Here is a 20,158-nt window from a genome sequence, read left to right on the forward strand (position 1 = left end):
ATGAAAAGGGTCATTCTATGAAACAGGTGCCATTTGCGTCCATAACATTTGATGAGATGCATAAGACACAAACTAGAGCCAAAGTATGTTTCTAAAGCCTAAAGCTATTAATTCAAGGGTTCTTGTTAACATGATGTACAAGAAAATACTATTCTTAAAGAATATCACACTATTATTTTGCGAAATGCGAAATGTGTCTTATTGCATGAAAATATGTTTAGAGTTTTGCAAAAAAGAGTCTGAGATCTGCAAATAGTTTTTTATGTGAAAAATGTTTAAGGTTTTGCATGGGGGATCGATTTACTGTTTAGTGGAAAAACTGTGATCTCATATGGTGTAATCTTCTCTAGAGCCTAGTGTGACTTGTTAATAATAAATAAACAAATAACATTGTGTTTAACAGTATACAGTATATTCATGTATACCATATACAGTATGGGTTTATAGGCTAAGTCAGTATGTTATACAGTTATATGGGCTGACAACCGTTTACCCTCCCATTACAATAACAATTGACACAATTGTTGTCATTTGACTTTTGCTAAGTTAAAATCTCCCATTTGTCTGTTGCTTATTGCAGCCCATCGGCTCGATGCTGTGAGAGGAGCCAAGGTGTGACATGCCAACCAGGCAGCTCACACCCTTCAGAGGAGAGAGGCCCTTCCCCATTTCTCAACCAATCCATTTTGAACCATTTGTACATCTGTGTCTCACAGTTAAATGAATCTATATTCCTCAATGGCACCCTAACTGTGAATAATAATACAAAATGCCCTGTACATTATCACAAGATAATTATCAACGTGCACTCTGGCTTTCCCCCATCAACACATTATTATATCTGATTTCACAGCTTTGTGATACATTGTTGCAGTTGAACCAAAAGTTTCAGAGAATCAATACAAAGTCATGTCCCTGAGTTTCAGAATCAGTTCAGACTGATGTTTACATCTTCTAGCCTATAATAACTGGCAGGAAATGTCAAATAAAGATATTAGCCACGTTCAGATGCATTTCTAAAATTGCAATATTTATAAGAATCTTGTATGTGTAAATGATAATATTGAGTTAAATTATGAGACCTGGTTAAACAATGCCAAAATAGGTAGCCTGCATAAAAGTAACGAGGTGCAATCCCCTCTTAAACCACCAGAGCACGACATTAGGCCATTTACGTGGTTTCCTATCGCAATTTTACCATGTCCGTTACACCTGACTCAGGACAGGACAGCCAGTAGGCTACATATTAATAATATCACTCATCACAACTGTGTGTGCTGTTGTGGGTCAAAGTTATCAGTGCTGGTGGGTAAAAATCCAAAACAATACACTAAATCTTTGAAGCTTTAGGTGCAAAAGTAAAGTTTTCCCCGTCTATCGGTGACATAATGGCAACATACCTGCAAGTGACAAATAATGATACATTCCATATCTACCATATTGCGTGCGGATGGGCTGCACCTGTTGCTTAGCGCCATATAAAGATGTGCCACTGGGTGGCGTGCTACACACGTTAGGACAGGCTACTATAACAAGAAACACATCCTGTGGGACAAGTTGGAACTGCGAGCGAATCCCTTGGTTTTCAGTATTTCAGAATGAAATGGAGGGATTTTTGAACGAATATCAGAAACAAGATTACTAGGATACAGTACAAAGGGTGAGTGTCTCTCAAATATTTAACGGGGAGTGTAGAATCGTTCTTGAAATGATGCGCTGTGCTGGCCGTTCCCGTGCCATGGAATTGTGTCAATAACCAACCATCATCAGTGCCATAGCAAAGTTATTCTCCGCGACAGGGTGTAATGATCTTTCTGGCTGCGTGCTCCCTCACCACGTATTCTGAGTGCGACGTTTAGATGTGTTGTTGGTTGTTGTATTAGAGTCGTGGTTCATTTCCTTGCGTAAGCAATAACACAATTAGACATCGCTCCCTATTTGCGCTTCCTCTGCTCATGGATGAACTTGAATGCACGCGCAAATTATCCCTACATATTTGGACTGAATACGCTTCACTCATGTTGATGACTTGATGATCATTGAAAAGATCAGGATAGACACTCAATTAGTAGGCTAACCTAACTGAACTAGTATTGCTCTGTCAAAGGATTAAAACATATTGGACGCGCAATGCTCTTGTGCAGAAGTTCATTTTTAGAGTTGCTTTAAGTATTTTGCTTATTCAGTAACAATATTAGATAGCCTGCTTACTATATTGAGAACTTCTGTCCTGTTGTCATTCAGGCTAATTGTACATTTGCAATGACCAAGAGACTTATAAATGGGCCAAATAACTTTCTAATTAATGTGTTGATCGTTGCATCCCAGTCTGTGTTTATTTACACAGAGAGACATGCAGTGCAAGATGATCACGCAATGTTTATTTGACTGCGATTGTAAGGCTACTGCTTTCTCCCTGAGGCACAGTGCTTTGGCAGTCGTGTCCGAACCGTGGAATGAACCTCGCGCCATCCGCACATGTGACATCACCGTTGGTGAACAAAAAAATGTTGATCTTGTACTCTCGACTACATGCCTTTATGGTGGCTCCACATTCCTTTAAGGGCAGCAGAAGGTCATGCAGTTTCATAAGACGACGTTCTTTTCAAATGCACCCACCTCTCAAGTGCACCCTACCTCTAGAGAGGACAAAACCTGATTCAGCTTTTAGGTTTAACAGCATTCTTCAAGAATTCAGAGCATTTGTTAAACCCTCAGCATTAAGTATTAATATTCTAATGGGACTGCAGTTTCTCTCTCTCTCTCTCTCTCTCTCTCTCTCTCTTCTCTCTCTCTGGATGTGTGGAAGTTCAGTTGATGCATTGTTTTCACGGCCAGCACCAGCAAGGCACCTGCAATCTTGCTTGAGATAGAGCACAGGTGCAAATATTCAAATGAACAGACAGAACCTAAAGTCACCTAAACATAAACCTGAGTAGCATTTCCTGTAGACTTAACTTCACATACTCCATACATACAGTATCACATCACATCACAATCTCTTATGATCTTAAGAACATGAGCTCTCTCAGCCTGATCTGTCTCAGTGTATGGACTCCCTAGAAAGCTGTTGTGATGTAAGCGAGCCTCTTTTTAGTAGTTTGTGTATGCATGACTTGTGCCAAATTAGTCTGTCTATTCTACTCTCTCTCTTTAGTGCTCACTCTCTCCCTCCCTCCATTTCTCCTCCTCTCTTTGTCTGTGTGTGTGTACACATAAAAAGACAGGCACCGATGCCTCTACCTCCAGTGGGTAAATGGGCCAGTTTTCTGAAGGGCACCTCCTTTGTTCTTCCCTGCTTCCGCTCTGTTTCTGCCGTGACCTCCAGTCTGTTTTTATCTTTGCCTCCTGGTGTGCTCATACGCACAGCTGCCTGGCTGGCTGGATGGCAGAGGAAATGGAGGAAAGGAAAACATTTTTTTCTGTGTCATTCTCTCTCTCCCTCTCTCTCTCTCCCTCTCTCTCTCCCTCCCTCTCTCTCTCTGTCTCTTTCAGCCTTGTTTGTGTGTGTGTGTGTGTGTGTGTGTGTGTGTGTGCCTGTCAGGCACCCAGAACCTAAGGAGAAATAGCTCACAGATCACATAAATGCTTTGAAAAAAAAACTTGAGATTGAGAGAGTATGTTAGAGAGTGTGTGTCAGAGAGGGAGAGTGTGTGTGTGTGTGTGTGAGAGAGAGGAGACAGTGAGAGAGAGAGAGAGAGAGAGAGAGAGAGAGAGAGAAAGCTTGGACTATGGGGATTTGGGTCACTGCAGAGTGGCAGAGAAATGTTCTTCGCTGGGCTCCTCAGAAGCTAGGCAAGCCTGACACAGCCTCCTCACTGATCCTGTCTCCTCTCTTATGGGAAAAGAGCAGCTCTGATGCAGCATATTAATAATGTACCTACCACACACAATCATTGCTGCTGCTGGAGTGCAGTCCATGATGCAGGAAGGTGTTTACATTTACTCATTTCATTTCTGTAGTTTAACTGCAAGTTGTGGTTTTTTTTTTTTCTTTCATAACATGGCGTGTGCATTCCTGGACAGATAGCTTCTGGGTACTCCGAGCTGAGTATGCATGTGGTATGCTCAGCCTGCTGACATGGAATGCCACTGTGGCACTGCTCTACTGGGAAAGTCAGATGGGAGATGTGACTTACGAGATATGAAATAGCAGAGTAGTGCATGCTGGAACAGTTTGGCAGCCAGTGCTGATAAATGACTTTCCCTTTGTGCTTTATCACTTCCAAATGCTTCAGTCTTACCTGATCCCATGGTCAAAACACTTCAGGCAATTTTGGTTCTTGGATTAGCAGTTTCATTTTTACTTTCATGCATCATTCATGAGCAAACAGCAAAAATAGACAGAGAAGACCTGAAGATATCTAGAGTTTGCAGTTTATAGATAACTGCAGTGTATGTTGTTGTTTGTATACAGTTTGTATTGCTACATTGCTAAGTTGGACCATAAAATTGGAAGCTCCTTTATATTGGGTTTATCTGGACTACTGATATCAAGCTAAAGGTGTCCTCCTCTTTGTGTCTCGCTGTGTGCCCTTGTGCAGCACACGGTGGACCTGCGCGAGTAAACTGGGGTGGACGTGGCTGATGGGGGTGACTCTGGGCTGGGTTGGATTTATCTGGCTCATTAGTGCCGCACTGAATATTCGGATTGTTATGGTAAAGCCTCTTTTGAACGGCACACAGACCCCCCCACACACACACACATCCCAGTCACCTCCCCAGCAAAACCCCAGCCCGTCTGGACAAAGCCCCCTTTGACTGGCCGAATGAATGAGAGGCCGAGGCGCAACACTTTCCCACTTGGCTCAGGGACAGCTTGTGCAGAGTGTGCGCGGAGTTAGGAGCCGCTCTGGGGCAGGGGAGCTGACCAGGGACGTGGACGCGGACAAAGACAGAGAGGCTAACAGACAGCCAGGGGAAGAAAAAAAGGGAGACGGATACACAGGCAGATAAAAGAGAGGGACAGAGATCCAGACAGACACATAGAAAGACAGTTGAGAAAAGAGAGAGAGAGAGAGCAAGGGAGAGAGAGAGAAAGAGAGAAAATGAGAGGGAGAGTGCAAGTGAGAACGAGGGAGTGTGTGTGTGTGGTGTGTGTGTATGAGAGAGAGAGAGAGAGAGAGAGAGAGAGAGAGAGAGAGAGAGAGAGAGAGATGGGGCAGGTCTAGGGGAGCAATGCACAGCAGGTGCCCATTAACCAGGTAGGCAAGATGAACAAGCACAAAAGGCTTCGTTTTCTTATTCACACTCTCTCCATCTGTCGCTCCTCCACACTCTTTTACCACCTGGTATTTTCTCTCTCTCTCTCTCTCTGGCCAGCTGAAAACTGTCCATGACTTAACACCGCTCTCAGTGTCACTCTGTGGTCCCTGAACACCCCCTCTCTCCTGCCCCAGCACAGCCCCTCATGAGGCTCTGCTCCTGGGACTGTGTCTGCCGAACAGGTCTGGTTCCTCTCTGGAGAGGGTCAGATGACCAGGTACTCTCTCTCTCTCCCTCTCTCAATCCCTCTCTCTCCCTCCCTCTCTCTCTCCCTCTCCCTTTCTCTCCTTGCAGTGCTCATTGTGTCGCTGAGGGCTGCATTCCTGAGATTGCTGAGCTGGGACCCAGTGATAAATTGTAACTGGCTGATTGTTTAAGCGCTGAATAGCTGTGTTTTCCCCCCTCCTGCACAGTAGACAGGCGGTGGACACAAAGGCCATTAGGCAGTGTGTCTTTTTTTTATGGGTTTGCCTCTGTTTGTGTCCGCACCTGTTATGGTTATGATTGTGGTTCTTGGCAAGTGCTTTACTGCAGTAACATTATAATTAAATGAACCATTTAAAGTACTCATATAGCCTACATTAGAATTCCAATGATAGTTAGTATGCTACATATTTTAAAACTGAATTACACCAATAGCAAATGGTCATAACAGTGACCATGAACACATACAAACTGTGACTCTGTAAGGGGAACTAGTTAGATACAAGGGTGTAAGTTGGAGAGTTTACACACGTGTGTTCAGTGTGTGTTTCTATTTTTAGAAATCTTAACTATATGAATATAATGGCAAGGTTGTAGTCCTTCAGTTAGAGTGCCTATATTGGCCCACTCTCTCTTTCTCCTCATCACCCATTCCAAAGTCCTCTAATGAAATGGAGTTGAGGGGCGTTAGAACCTGCACTGTGTATATGTGTTGTGCTTTCACACATAAAGTCAATAGGTTTGTATTTATGGTATGTGTTTGGACAGCGGTCTCGCACGGACCATTTGGCGTTCTCAGCCTTCGTATCCCAGCGATGGCGTTGACATGGAATGTGTGGACAGGGTCGTTGGCACATTTTGCTGAAAGCAAAAGGGCACTGCTGCCTGCGCAACCTGGCAAACGCCAATGTCCAGTTGGCTGCCTCTCTCATGGGGTACGGGACTGAGACCCTGCCTAAACTGGTGCTCACTGACTGAAAGAAGCTCTCGAGGCATTGCTGAGGATGCTCTCATCCCAAAGACCAAGTGGTGTAGGACTATAGGCTTATTAATATGCTCTGTCATTAATAAATGATCATAGATTTTCCTCCTACATCCAGCCCCTTAGGGTCTCTGGAGTGAGTTTGGATAAGATCAGCTTTCTCTAAATGCTGCTGCATTGCAGAACGGTTTGTGTGTTTGTGTGTGTGATATGGATGGGGGTATGTGTTGGTGAGCTTGTGTATATGAGTATACGCATAGTGTGTGTGTGTGTGTGTGTGTGTGTGTGTGTGTGTGTGTGTGTGTGTGTGTGTGTGTGTGTGTGTGTCTCTGGTCCTGTATCCCGTCATCCCTCCTGCAGTGATAACAGCATGGGGCTCCAACATATTCTGGGACATCACTGATGTGCCCTCTTTTTTGCTTTCCAGCAAAAAGTCTGGTGGTGCGGATCAAAGGCTTGGCCCAACCTCATTTGACCCCACCATAAGAGCATTTTGGCCAACTCGCCAGAAGCTTGGGATCAGAACCACGCGATCAGTCAGTACCCCCCTCAGCCGCAGAACCTGTCATGATATCTCCTTTTATGTCTCCACTTGGCCGGAGGAAAGATTTCAGTGAACAACACGGATAAATATAGTGCAGTGTTTTGTGATGGGATTACTCTGAATATGCCTCTGTTTCGACTGTGCTACGCTACGTGCTAACAATGGCGTTCTCCCAGTTGGTTGTCAGACGTTAATGGCACAGTATCAGCAGGACGTGAATGGTGCTCTGTGACGGGCACCAAGGAACTGGCATTTACTGAAGGGCCTCATTTCAGATAACAGCACAGGGCACACCACTTCAGTTCCTGGGCCACTGTGCCAACTGAGCACACATGCCAGTCTGCGCTGCCAATCTGATCTCTCTGTGGCAATATGAGGACGTATGGTCCAGATAATGGCTCATGGCCTTATAGCGGTCAGTGCTGAATGATGGGACTCATATGATCTCTCCCGAGTGCTGATGGCCTCACTGGGGTTCACTGGGCCAGGAATGCCATGTCTGATTCATGTTGTCAACCACCTAATAGTGGCCGCATGTTTTGAAAAACAGAAGTGTACGACTTTCGAGGGTTGCCCCATCATAGTGAGTCGATTATATAGTGCATGGGTCAGATCTGTTGTCTCAATGTAGAGCTCTGTGGATGGAATTTACTGCTCTGAGCATCAGACATAATCAATACTTTCCCACCCTTTTAATTAGTGAAAATCGATTCACCACAGCCCAAAGGCAAGTCCAGTACTGGCCTAGAATAGGGTTGCTATACATGATCTAAAGTGCTTCACTGTGGTTAACCCCTCAGCCACAGTGTTAATGGTCAGCTGTGGAGCCATTGGCATCCTGGCCCATAGGCAACCTTAGTAGAATCTTTAGAGTTGTGTGGACAGAATGGATGACTGATTAGTTTTGCCATGCAGTCAAAGGATAACCCAGTCATGGTGCTGACGGCTTCCTCTTCACACCTTCTGCTGTTTACTACTACATTTCTGAGTGTGAAGGCACTTGGACTCTGCAGGCTTAACATCAAAATGCTAATGCAAGCTATGGTCTATTGGAAAGGCTGTGTGCTAAGAACGTGCACTCATTACGTACCAGCTGTTCAAAGCCGTCTTTGTTAGACTTCTTTGTAATGAATCACATATTTGTGGGAAGGGAAAGGTTTCACACATTACAGATTAACAGGGAGGGAGGCAGGGCTGCCTGAGGGCTAGAGCAGAGGGGTTCTTCATTCACACACACACACACACACACACACACACACACACACGCATCCTTTCAGGGGTGAGGACACTTCATGAGTCACTGACTCCAGGCAAAAGGGAGGCATCGTTCCTCCTCACGGGTCTCCTTATACATCACAGATTATTCGCATCATACTTGTTCTTAAGACCAGTCCCTTTGATTTGTACTGGAACCTGTCTTTTTTAATGAAAGCTTTGGTCTTACACCAGTTTCCCCAGGGTTGGCCAATGTAAACTGAATGAAACTGGAGATGGAATGAGTGCTAATGCTAAGGATGATCAGAGGGATAGTGAAACAGCCTGCAGTTAGACTCTTGTGTAGAGTGGTGAAAGGCTAAGATAGCCAGATAAGGCTCATAAGGCTACCAATTCGTGCTAACCCTCCGTCAGTCCCTAAAGATATGGTCCAAGCAAAAAATTCCTAGGATTCACAGTTCCATTTTTCAAGAACACAAGGTTTTAGTTTGTGTTAAACTCTTAAATAACTGCCTCGACAAGTGACCTATTTTGCCTTTAATTAATGGTCTCGCCCTGCTCTCCTGATCTCACAGGTGTGTGGTGAGGCTCTGATGCGTGGGAGCAGGGTGGCCGGCCCTCCACCCTCAGACGGAGCATGCTGCCGGACTGCCCGAGACGGCTCGAGCCACAGGGGCCATCAGAACCAGCTGCACCGGACATAGCAGCAGCAGCAGCAGCAGCGGACACAGAGCTGACCGGCGCCTCGGCCTCAGCCTCAGCCTGAGCCGCTCCCAGCATGCACCAGCTCTTCAGCCTAGTGCTGGGCCAGAGGGACCTGTCCCGCGCCGGAGACCTCTTCTCCCTGGAGGACGCCGAGATCGAGGACTGTCTCTCGGAGGCCCTGGAGCAGATCAAGGCCATCTCCTGCTCTCCGGTAAGTTCTGCGGTGCAGGTTTGTGTGGTAGAGAGATTGTGAAGTGGAATGTTCCTGCCTCAGGATAGCTGTGTTCTTATAAGCATCCCAGCTCTTCATCTCCTCCTCTTGGACAGCACAGGAGCCCTCAGGTGATCAGAGGTCTTTATAGACTCTCAGGTATTGCCCCCTGTTGGACGGGAAATGAACTGCATAATGTAGAAGCAAATCTGAGCAAGCTGACATTGACTCACAATTCTGCACCACTCCTCAATCAGTATGCAGGATTCCATTTTATTCTGTATAGAGCTCTGTTCTGTATGTTCTCCTGTATAGAGCTCTGTTCTGTATGTTCTCCTGTATAGAGCTCTGTTCTGCATGCTATTCTGTATAGAGCTCTGTTCTGGATGTTATTCTAGAGCTCTGTTCTGTTATTCTGTATAGAGCTCTGTTCTGTTATTCTGTATAGAGCTCTGTTCTGTATGTTATTCTGTATAGAGCTCTGTTCTGCATGCTATTCTGTATAGAGCTCTGTTCTGTTATTCTGTATAGAGCTCTGTTCTGTATGTTATTCTGTATAGAGCTCTGTTCTGCATGCTATTCTGTATAGAGCTCTGTTCTGTATGTTATTCTAGAGCTCTGTTCTGTTATTCTGTATAGAGCTCTGTTCTGTATGTTATTCTGTATAGAGCTCTGTTCTGTTATTCTGTATAGAGCTCTATTTTGTTATTCTGTATAGAGCTCTCTTCTGTGCTTTTCTCTTTGTTCTGTTGTGCTAGTTTTCTCCTTGCTCTTCCTCTATCCCTCTCTCTTTCCCTTCTCTCTGTTTCTCTCTCTCTTTCTGTGAGTGTGTGATCTTAAATTATTGTATCTCTGGGGTATTTTTCTTCACAATAACACAGGCTGTATTCTCCAGGGCTGTATGTGTCCTCGTTTCAGAGTTATGCTTTTTAATGATGATTGCTACACCAGGAGAACTATATGGCATTGAAAAAAATATATAAACATTAAACATAAAAAAACATTATTTTAGCATGATCAAGGCATATTTGTGGTTGGCATTATTTACAACAGGTAATCTTGTAGGTATTTGTGTAAGAGACTGTTTTAATGAGCGGCCTTTTATTATTATTATTAGGTGTTATAATTATGATTATAACACCTAATCCTATGTATTAATCTAATGTTTACTCTTGTTATGTATTGTATACAGTACCTGTATATGGTTGGATAAGGTTGTTTATGAGATAAGAGGAACCTGACTCCTGTTTATCTGTTTTATATTCTAGACTGTTAATTCTCCTGATGAATGAAACCATGGAGACTACTGTTCTTGGAGATGTTTGGGGGTTGTTTTAGATTTTGATAGGCATAAAACCAACTAGAAATCTTGTACACATGACTTCAGTCTACATTCTTTTGTACCAAAACGTTTTCAAACATAGTTTATCAACGTTGGTTTAGATATTTGGGTTAAACAACTCCAAGAATTGGCTCAAAACCTATAAATATGGCACTGGCAAATGAATTTCCAGTCACAGCTAGATATTAAACATTGTGTGGATTTTGTCAAGATATATCCTGGGCTCCTGTGAATAAGAGATTTAGATCTCAATAGGACTCTCCTGATAACATGAAGGATGAATACAAATAAAACATATTGACCTTACAGCTCTTTCACATGTCTGTTTTGCCCCTTCCAGGACTATCTGACCAATGACAATGATCAGGCGGTGGTGGAAATATGTATCACTCGCATCACCACGGCGATCCGAGAGACCCAGTCCATCGAGCGCCACGGGGCGGCGCTGGTGTCGCTGTGGGAGTCGTGTCTGGAGCACAATCTGCAGCCACAGGGCAAGGACGAGGACACGCCCCACGCCAAGATTGCCTCGGACATCACCAGCTGCATCCTGCAGGTCTGCATCACCCCCTATGATAATACACACACAGGCCCACAATCATATAGGCACACACACATGCAAATATACCCACATTCAGCGATAGAGCGCTGATGCTATATCCAGTATGTGTTCTGACAGCCAAACCATCAAGCCTTATTCTTTGGCATTGAGGCCAGGGTGAGGTTACTGCTCTCACTTCACTATACTGTAACGTATAACCTATACATGTTCCTGTGGGTTTTGTACATATGTACAATGTGTTGTTGTTATCAATCAGTCAACAATAATCAACAATTACGGTTGTCATCCTACAATAATTATACCTCACCAGTGCAGATATGCATACAGATCTCACTGAGGTTTACTCTTCTTACACAGAAGTTCAGTTGCTTAAATATGTTGTCCCTCTCTAGAAAGTCTTACAAAAATGTTTCCTCATTCCCACAAATGCACCATGTCTGCAAGTGTTAGATCCTCTCCAAAGAGCTCAGAGCAGCTGGCTGGACAGCAGTATGGGCAGTGAGGATTAATGAGAAGTAGCTGGAGAGAGAACAGAAAAGCTTCATTCAGCGCTTCAAACAGGACCTGACAGCTACGACAGCAGCTATTAGCACTAATCTCCACCTAAGTGTTTATAGTCAAGTCTCCCAGTTTCAACAGTTTACAGCTCTTATGTCCGTAACCTCCCCCTTTCTCTCTCTTTCTCTCTCTCTCTCTCTTTCTCTTTTTCTTTCTCTTACTCTTCCTCTCTTCCTGTCATAGTCAGACACACACACACATGCAGACAACATTGTGTGTTTGCCTCTTGTTGCCTCATAGTAACATCTACCCCTCAGCTCCTCAGCTGGTGCTAAGACACATGGAAGAAATGCATGCTGGGTAACCAGGGAGACTGATTCATAATTGGATGGAGGATGTGTTTTTTTCCCCTCCAGTCTAATGCATGAATTCTTTTGAGCTATTTGCGGATAGGGCCTTTGATCTGTCAAGAAGCCTGGCATTGAAGTGTCTATTTTATCAGTGTAAAATTCACATTTAAGTTTTTTTGCACAGTCACAAAGATTCTCATAGTCTCACAGTGAGGTAGTGGCCAAGGATTATAACTCTGTTATTACTCTGTTTATCTGTTCCTTAGAGACAGGTGGTGTTTAAAATTAGTCATTAGTCATATTATTGTTGCCTATTAGTTGCCTTAATAATCTGCCAGTAGCCTATTTTTTTGATGAGTTTTCATGTGTTGGCTGCATACTACTGTATTAGAGATACAAAACCGCAGAGGCTAATACAGTTCATACATGTTCTCCTTTTACACCCTGGAGGGCGCTAAAGCTTTTCAAATGTTTCCATGTTCTCTGCCAGGCAGTGAGCACACACTATCGCTACCAGTACTCACAGATATTTGTTTGGCTTATGCTATCCTGTTGTCCCGCTTAATGTAGTACCATCTGGAGGGCAGATGTAACCTTTAAAAAAAGAGTCATATTGAGAAGGTTCCTGATATGAACAGCACCAGCTAGGCACAGGATCTCCTTGTGATGTGTGGTAATGTGTGCTGCAAACCTACAGTGCTCTGGATTGGTTATGGAATGGCTTGTGCTTTTAAACATTAAGTAACACATGCAGACCAGTGCAAATCAATCTTGTTTTTGCTCAATCCAAAAGTTTTACTTGAGAGGTCAACTCTGAGTTGTAATTTTCATTTGAGGTTTCTACCTTTGTCTGATCAATGCAGAACTATAACCGGCCTCTGGTGATGGCGTTGGCGGTTCCAGTGGCAGTGCGGTTCTTGCAGCGGGGGAACCGGGAGCTCTCCAGGAACATGTCCAGCTACCTGTCTCTGGCTGCTATTGCCAAAGCAGAACTCTTGGCAGAACACACTGAGGCCATCACCTGCAGTGTGCTGGACGGTAAGAGGGACTGCTGTGACCAGGTGACTGGTGCCCTGTGTTCTCTCCCCAACTTGCCTCCTTGTAGACAGGGAAGAGTCTTCCAGGAAGTAGCCTGATATCAAAGATTAAATGGATTAGTCTATTCACTGATGTGTCCATTTTTTATGGACCCTTTCAACAAGGTAAACAAAAACAATGCTTGAACATTCTATTTGGGCCCCAATCTACTTCCTCTGCATTAAAAAGGAAGTCTTGTGGGGCCAACTATGATGCTGATAATGGAACTCTTGAAAGGGTCCATAGAATTTTCAGTCTCTTAGTAGATTGACTGAATACTAGCAAGAAGCCAACTGCTGGTTCTATGCGGAGTGTGTACTGGTGAGTGTTATGTCTAAATGGTGTTCAGAGCCCCCATGTGCTGTCTGAGAAGTACAATCTCACAGACAAACTGGAGGTGAGTGTGTTGTTGCCTTGCCGACCTCACAACACATCGAAAGAAATTCAAGAGCCCTGATGCCCCTTAGTGACATGTTTTTGGTTTAGCTCCTCCATTAGTGGAGAGCTCAGGTTCACTAGAGGGGTGGCAGAGGTCACCCTGTTCAATATGGGGCTTCTCTTAGTTATGTTTAAACTAATTAAACCGTTCCAGCACTGGTGTTTTGTGTTGTGATGGTCTGCAGTGTGAGGGAAGCCTCTACTAAATTAGCACCCCCCTGAATTCACAAACACAGTCACTTCAACATGATTTCAAAAAGGGTTTGAAATCATGCATTTAGTGACTTGTGTAAAGTGCATTGTGAATATATAGAGCAACTCAAGGAGTGCTGGAGGGGAACATCACCTTCCACATGCTTCTTCATTAGTGATGCTTATGGACCAGAGAGAACACAGCCTGGCCTATATGGAGAGCCATGGGTTGGGGATTAGTTTTTAATAATCCTTTAATCACAGAGTCAACACAAGAGTCACACAGTCAACCATCAGTGTTGCCTTGATATCACAAGTATGGCACTGACAATTTGAAAGCTACAAATGTTCAAGTTAATGACGTTAGCTGATATGACACCAGAAGTTTGTCTTTACTTGTTAACTAAAAGTACATTTCAATTACATGTTTTGTATCACCACCCCCTCTGCTGTACCAAGATGGAAAGCATGCTTTATTGTCTAAACATATTTCTATTGGGTTGAGCAGGTTAAGGATGTCCGATGTTCTGCATGGCTATCAGAGGTTAGGAGGGTCTGTGAGCATCTGCTGTGGCTGGATCTGTGGAGACATCTACAGTAGCTGTAATTCACTTCCATTTGTTACAGTTCATTTCTACAGCCCAGCTGGGAGAATGTTGAGCACATGTTTTTCAGCTCATCCACCCATATCAATATGATCAGCAATGTTCTTGAGACATATAGAGTGCATTCCAACGTAACTCACTAATAAATGTCTTGTAATACTTTATTTGATTTAGTTTGCTTACCTCATACCTCATCATCACTTTAGATGAGGCTCCTTGAGAAATAATCTCAGATTGTAGAAAACAGATAACAAGTATATTACATAATGGGAGATCATCCAATGCTTGTCCTCTGATAGTGGCGTCATTGGAAATTCCATATTGTGTTTTTTTTTTATATAGATAGTTCATTTACAAATTCATATAGATGCCATATATAACAGATGACATGTCTGGATCGCAATCGGACCTACTTCGTGAGGTGTGTTTTCTTAAAACGTGGATATAAAATCAAGATGTCAAGCATAGCCATTAACTTTGCCTTACCTTTGACTTACATAAGCTCCCATTGCCTTGGGACTCATCTTTTGTATGTTGCTGATGGAGTCCAGAGTGATATAGAATTATGCTGACTATTCGTGTCTTCCCCCTCTCACTGCAGCCAAAGTACACCTCAGCCTTCAGCTGTTCAAATACCTCTTCACAGAAGATTCTGTTGCCCTTCATAAGATAAAGATCTGGCCAATAGAGCCGTTATTACTATTGTTGAAGTGGGATGGGGCTGTGGCTGCAGCTCAGGTCAGGTAGCATGGTCATACTATAGCCTGCCAAAACACTGCTCATAATGAAGGGGCTCTCTTAGCCCAGGTTCTGGGTCAGCTTGTTCAGCTTTAGGTGGAGGTCGACTGGAGGACACTCATGACTCTGTTCTGTGTCGAAGAGCAGACCATCTCACTGATAACATCGGTAGGCGCAGAAGATTTTTCGCCATTTGGTATAGATGATGCTGCCAAGGCATGTCTGGGTCATGTCATGAAAATGTGGAGTTTAGGGTCTTTCCATCACACGTTTCCTTCTTTACAGAACTTTCCAGAAGCATCAAAGCGACTGTTTTGAGGAAACACATCAGGATGCCTCGTTAGTGAGCCTTGTTAGTGGCCTTCGTTAGGGACATTAGTTGGGGAGCCATTTAAGAGCCCAAGACCTGAATGGCTACAGGCTGTGTGAACATAAATGGAGGCTGTTACAGTGGAGCACAGCATGGCACCTCTCACCACGCTGCTTTCCCTTTTGACTGAGGGGATGGGGGGTTGTTTTGAAGGCTTTTAGACAAGGCCTAATGAGGCCTGGTTGACATTATTCCAGAGATGGAGACGGACCCCAAGCCTTATTCGCTACCACTCACCCTCTCTGTATCCAGACCCATTCCTCTCCTCCTCTCCTCTCCTCTCCTTACCTCTCCTCTCTTCCTCTCCTCCTCTCCTCTCCTCTCCTCCTCTCCTCCTCTCCTCTCTTCCTCTCCTCTCCCCTCCTTTCATCTTCTCTGCTCTCCTCTGTTTTGCTCCGTGGATTAGAACATGGCATGGAGGAGCCCAGACATTTATTTGTTCAGCAATCGACTCAGGGTCGGGCGATCGAGTGCTAACAGCGCCCACCTCCCTTGTTGTGTAGAGCCTCAGTCTGCGCCCTGCCAACACGTCCGGGTGACGTTTTCAAAATGTTAGTTCTGCCACGGCGGCGGCCAAGAGATGCTTGGCAGAGACCCGAGCGGGACTTTATGTGCTGTTGCTTCTGATGCCAGTTGGGGGTCTGATGTATAAATAATGTGTTTTTCCTTGGGGAAAAAAACGGGTGGACGAGCAAATCGTGTTATTGCGAAACATTTTGTAATGTAGAACTCGTCACGAAAGCATCAGCTGCACACCCCGTGGCGTAAATCTAATCTGTCGGGTTTTGTCGGATGACCGTTTGAGTTGGCGCTTGACAGCTTCGTCAGCTTCACTGGAATGCCTCGCTGGCTGGCACGCTCGCCGAAAATCCTCCCCGTCCCCGCTGACCGCTCGCGTCAACTGCTTTGTTCCATATGGCCCCTTCTCGTCCTTGAGTGAGGGAGGAGAGAGATGTATTTGGGACCTTAAGCCCAAAGACTGGAGCCTCTCCAACTTGTGCAGGAGATTTAAACCAGAGGAGCCCCATTGTTTTCGCTGGAGAGCGTTTTCACCCAGCTCTGTCATTGCTGTTGATGGACGAGGGAGCGGGATGGCTAAAATGAGAGGCTGTAGACATTTTGGGGCTGAACCCTTCCAGAATAAACTCTGATGCTGTCCAGTTGTGTCTTGATTGCCTTGTGATAGTCTACACCTTTTATTCAAAGTCTCAGGACGTTGCTGACTACTGTTTCTTTTTATCGTAATAGAATACAGCCAGTTTTCCCAAATACATAAACATAAATCTGGTAGAAAAATACCATGCGACTGATAATTCACTTATAGATGAAAAATGATTACACTCAAATGATGATTGTGGAATATTCCATCAATGATCTGCAAAGTTAACAGAAGGTTATATGTTGAATCTTTTAATATAAATTGTGGCTTCTTGCGTCTTGGTGACCATATAACTTGCATTAAGGCCTTAAAAGAGACTATAGAAAGCAATTTCTTCATGGTACTGTATGTGCTCTTAACCATCTCCCAAATGGGATTTGCGTTGACATCGGCCTCGTTTCCCCTTCTCTTTGTCTCGTTAGCACCACACAGACGACCCCTGCTCCCCCAAGCCCCTACACATTTAATCACTACCACCACCACCACCTCCTCAGGGAGCCACATCCTACAGGCCCCCCTCTCACCCCTGGTTTCCTGCCTGAACAGGAAAAACAGTGATGTCATGGGGTTCGAGCGAGGTCGTTGTGGTTAGCAATTATGGGTTTGAAGACTTTTGAAACGATTTTTTGGGCTAGCAAGACAAACTGCGAGGTAGCACCTTCTCAGGTAAATACTTGGGATATGCTATGAGGACCTTCAGCTGTCCATGGTCGTGCACTGTTCATGGTGTCCTGTTTTTCAGATTGAAAGTTTGATAATGTTTCTAAAGTCCAAATCTGCACCCTGAGGCATACGTCTGGTTGGATTGGAGCTGAATCCATTCTAGAATTAGCTGTTATTTTTGGAGGGTCAAGCCTATTTTGCTCACTCCTTTGTCCTACCAGGTGTGCACTTAATGAGGCTTTGACCTCAGTGAACACAGAATGTACTCCACCCCTGGTCTCTCTGAAGTTCTTCTCTCACCAATCACATAATGTTTTATGGCACACTTTTACGGTGAGCTGTAGCTGGTGTTAACTTTCTGACGTTAACACTTTTTGTGACATATTTCATTTGTGTGTGTCATGTGTCATATTTTATGCCTGTATGTGTGTGTGGGTGTGTGTATGTAAGAAGGAGAGAGAGAGAGTATATGACCAGGTTTATGTCTTTCAGTGAACACATGTCATACCAAATGCTAGAGCCAGTAGCCAGTACCTACTTTCACTGCAGGAGTGTGAGGAGAAGCATGTGCAGTGAAACACTAGGCCTGTTCACTAGTCCCACATCTCCTCCACAATGCCACCATGTTGCCCTCCACCTGCTAATGCTAACAGCCTGTAAGATCTCTCCACTCAGGCCTCCAGTCGAACCAGCTGGGATGCCACCGGCATAGCCACCTAGACAACACAGTCTGAGACGCAGCCACCAAATGTCGAGGGAACCTGAGTGTGTGTGTGTGTTTGTGTGTGTGTGTCTGTGTGTGTGTGTGTGTGTGTCTTTTGTGTATTACAGTACTGCTTTGGCTATGGACAGACCAAAGGTAGACAAGATGAAGAATAATGTAAAGACACTTTAACTTTATTAAATCCCCCTTAGGCTCACCCATCACAGATAAACAAAACATTTATGTACAGTATACATTCAGTTTCATTCATAACAAAAAAACAATTTACAATATAGTACAGTTGTTATTTAAAAATGTAAAAGACTGTAAACATTCTCCATGGTATATTATCAAAAAGTGAACAGTGTTTCTGTTTTTGAGAAGAAGAAAAGTCAAATAGAGAATATTATGCAGAGTTGTCCATGGCCAAATATTTTATATAGTACTTTCAAAACAACTTGATTCAACAACTCAAATGTACAAAAATAAAAAAACAACCTATTAAACTAAAGAAAATACAACAAAGATTAAATGGAATCTATATTCAGGTCAACGCTTTGATAAATACAAAGTTCAAAGTACACAGTTTTTGTTTTTAAAGATGTTATGGAAGATGATAGAAATAAAATTACACTGTAACAGACAGTAAAAGTCCCTCCAATGGCAGCATGTAAACTGGTTCTCAGCAAAACCATCTGAAAAAAAAAGAAAAGAGAAGCCTGTACACAAACGACTCTTTGTTCTATCATATCCTTGTCCTCCATCGCTCTCTGTGCATTCTTTGGTAAATGTTGTTTGATCAGTGTTTCATCTCCTAAGGCTGTATGAATGCTCCATAGATTGCCTAAATGGGAAACATTTGGTCTTGTGGAGGACAAGTGGTATTGTTGTTATTGGGGGTTGTTGCTGCCCGGTGGTGAGAAGAGTCGGGGAATCTGGAGTGGGGCAGTGCTGTGTTTTTGCGCTTATTTTAGTAGATGAGTTTGGCGTCCCCCCGCAGGACGATCTTAGTGACGCCCCACGCCACTACGTTCCCCAGGCTCCCGCAGGTGCTCCCGTTGCGCTTGGCCTGCTGGGAGATCTCCGCCTGGCTGAGCGTGCGGTCCCAGACGTTCACGCCGGTGATCTTCCCCGTGAAGGCTGCCGCCGCCGCCACCGCCTTGCCGTCGAGGGGCATGGTGCCCCGTCGCTGGCGCGCTCCCTCCTGGCCCAGCTGCAGGACGCCGCTGCCCGGGATGACGTTGCCCTCGGCGACGCCGGGCGCGCTGGCCACCTGCAGGCCGTCCACCCACAGCGAGGCCAGGCCCTGCTCGGAGCTCCACGTACCGCACAGGTGCGTCCAGCGCCGCTCCTCCGCCACGCTGGACGCCTCCACCAGGTGCGCCTCGCCGCCCACGGTGAAGAGGGCGCCGCCGCGGCCGCTCAGCACCAGCTGCACGTCGATGGGGTTCCAGGCGCCGCCGTAGGAGAAGAGCACCGTCTTGTTGAGCGCCTGAGTCGGCCGCGCCCACAGACACACGGTCAGCGCGCTCATCCGCACGTTCCGCTGCTCCAGCTGGGCGTACGTCTCAGCCGACTGCATGGGGATGAACACAGCACTGTCGCAGCCTGAAGAAACAGCAGAAAGAAAGAAAAGAAAGAAGAAAGAAAGAAAGAAGGAAAGAGTGACTTATGTGACATAATTGCAGTAAAGAAAGACAAGGGGTCATCATCTAGCACAGTGCTTATTAGCCAACCATTTGTCGCCCGCGGCTTTGTCAGTGCGTTGTGAAACTGTAATTCTTCTTATGTAATTCTAATCTGTACAGTCCTGCTCGTGCCATAAGTCATGTAACAACACCACTTTATAGAGAAAGAAAGCACACCAAAAGAAGCGGCTCAGCCTTGATGATGAAATGTGTCGTCCAGGCCAGCATGACCCCTTGTGGGGCCATGTTTAGTGTTTAAAGAGAGACGGAACGAGGGGGGGGGGGAAAGAAGGGAGGAGGGGGTTGTCCAGGGGAGAGGGCACGGTTACATTTCTGCTTTTAGGACCCCTTATCAGTCATTACCTCATTTATTTGTCAGGGACAGAGGGGGATCAACCTTTTAGTTGAACATTTCCTCACGGGTGAATGTAAGCTTCACGGAAGTTGCGGATCATCAAATGAGCGCTTAATTGATTTAGCATGAATTCCAATTGACAGTGATCTCATTGCACTGTTGGCGATTCCCCTTGCAATACAAGCCCTTTTTTTCTCAGAGAGCGAGATAGATAGTGAGGTGGGGGAGAGAGGGAGGCTACAGCCTCAGGGTGGGAGGGGAAGACCATCCTTACTTTTCTTAATCCTCCACT

At 44.9% G+C, this 20,158-nt stretch overlaps 2 protein-coding genes across 2 annotated transcripts in view; one reads left to right on the forward strand and one right to left on the reverse strand.

Moving 5' to 3' along the window:
* The first annotated feature begins 1,532 nt into the window (after positions 1-1,532).
* Positions 1,533-20,158, forward strand: part of veph1 (ventricular zone expressed PH domain-containing 1) — a 76,642-nt gene continuing 58,016 nt past the window's right edge. The window contains exons 1-4 of the mRNA XM_048264416.1: positions 1,533-1,660; positions 8,786-9,126; positions 10,809-11,024; positions 12,742-12,916. Coding sequence (XP_048120373.1) covers positions 8,989-9,126; positions 10,809-11,024; positions 12,742-12,916 — 529 coding nt within the window. The 5' untranslated portion in view covers positions 1,533-1,660; positions 8,786-8,988. The remainder of the gene's footprint in view (positions 1,661-8,785; positions 9,127-10,808; positions 11,025-12,741; positions 12,917-20,158) is intronic.
* The window catches only part of ptx3a (pentraxin 3, long a), a 6,802-nt gene continuing 4,640 nt past the window's right edge, over positions 17,997-20,158 (reverse strand). The window contains exon 3 of the mRNA XM_048264420.1: positions 17,997-19,431. Coding sequence (XP_048120377.1) covers positions 18,794-19,431 — 638 coding nt within the window. The 3' untranslated portion in view covers positions 17,997-18,793. The remainder of the gene's footprint in view (positions 19,432-20,158) is intronic.

The sequence above is a fragment of the Alosa alosa genome, chromosome 15, assembly GCF_017589495.1.
Source record: "Alosa alosa isolate M-15738 ecotype Scorff River chromosome 15, AALO_Geno_1.1, whole genome shotgun sequence".
NCBI classification, from domain to species: domain Eukaryota; kingdom Metazoa; phylum Chordata; class Actinopteri; order Clupeiformes; family Clupeidae; genus Alosa; species Alosa alosa.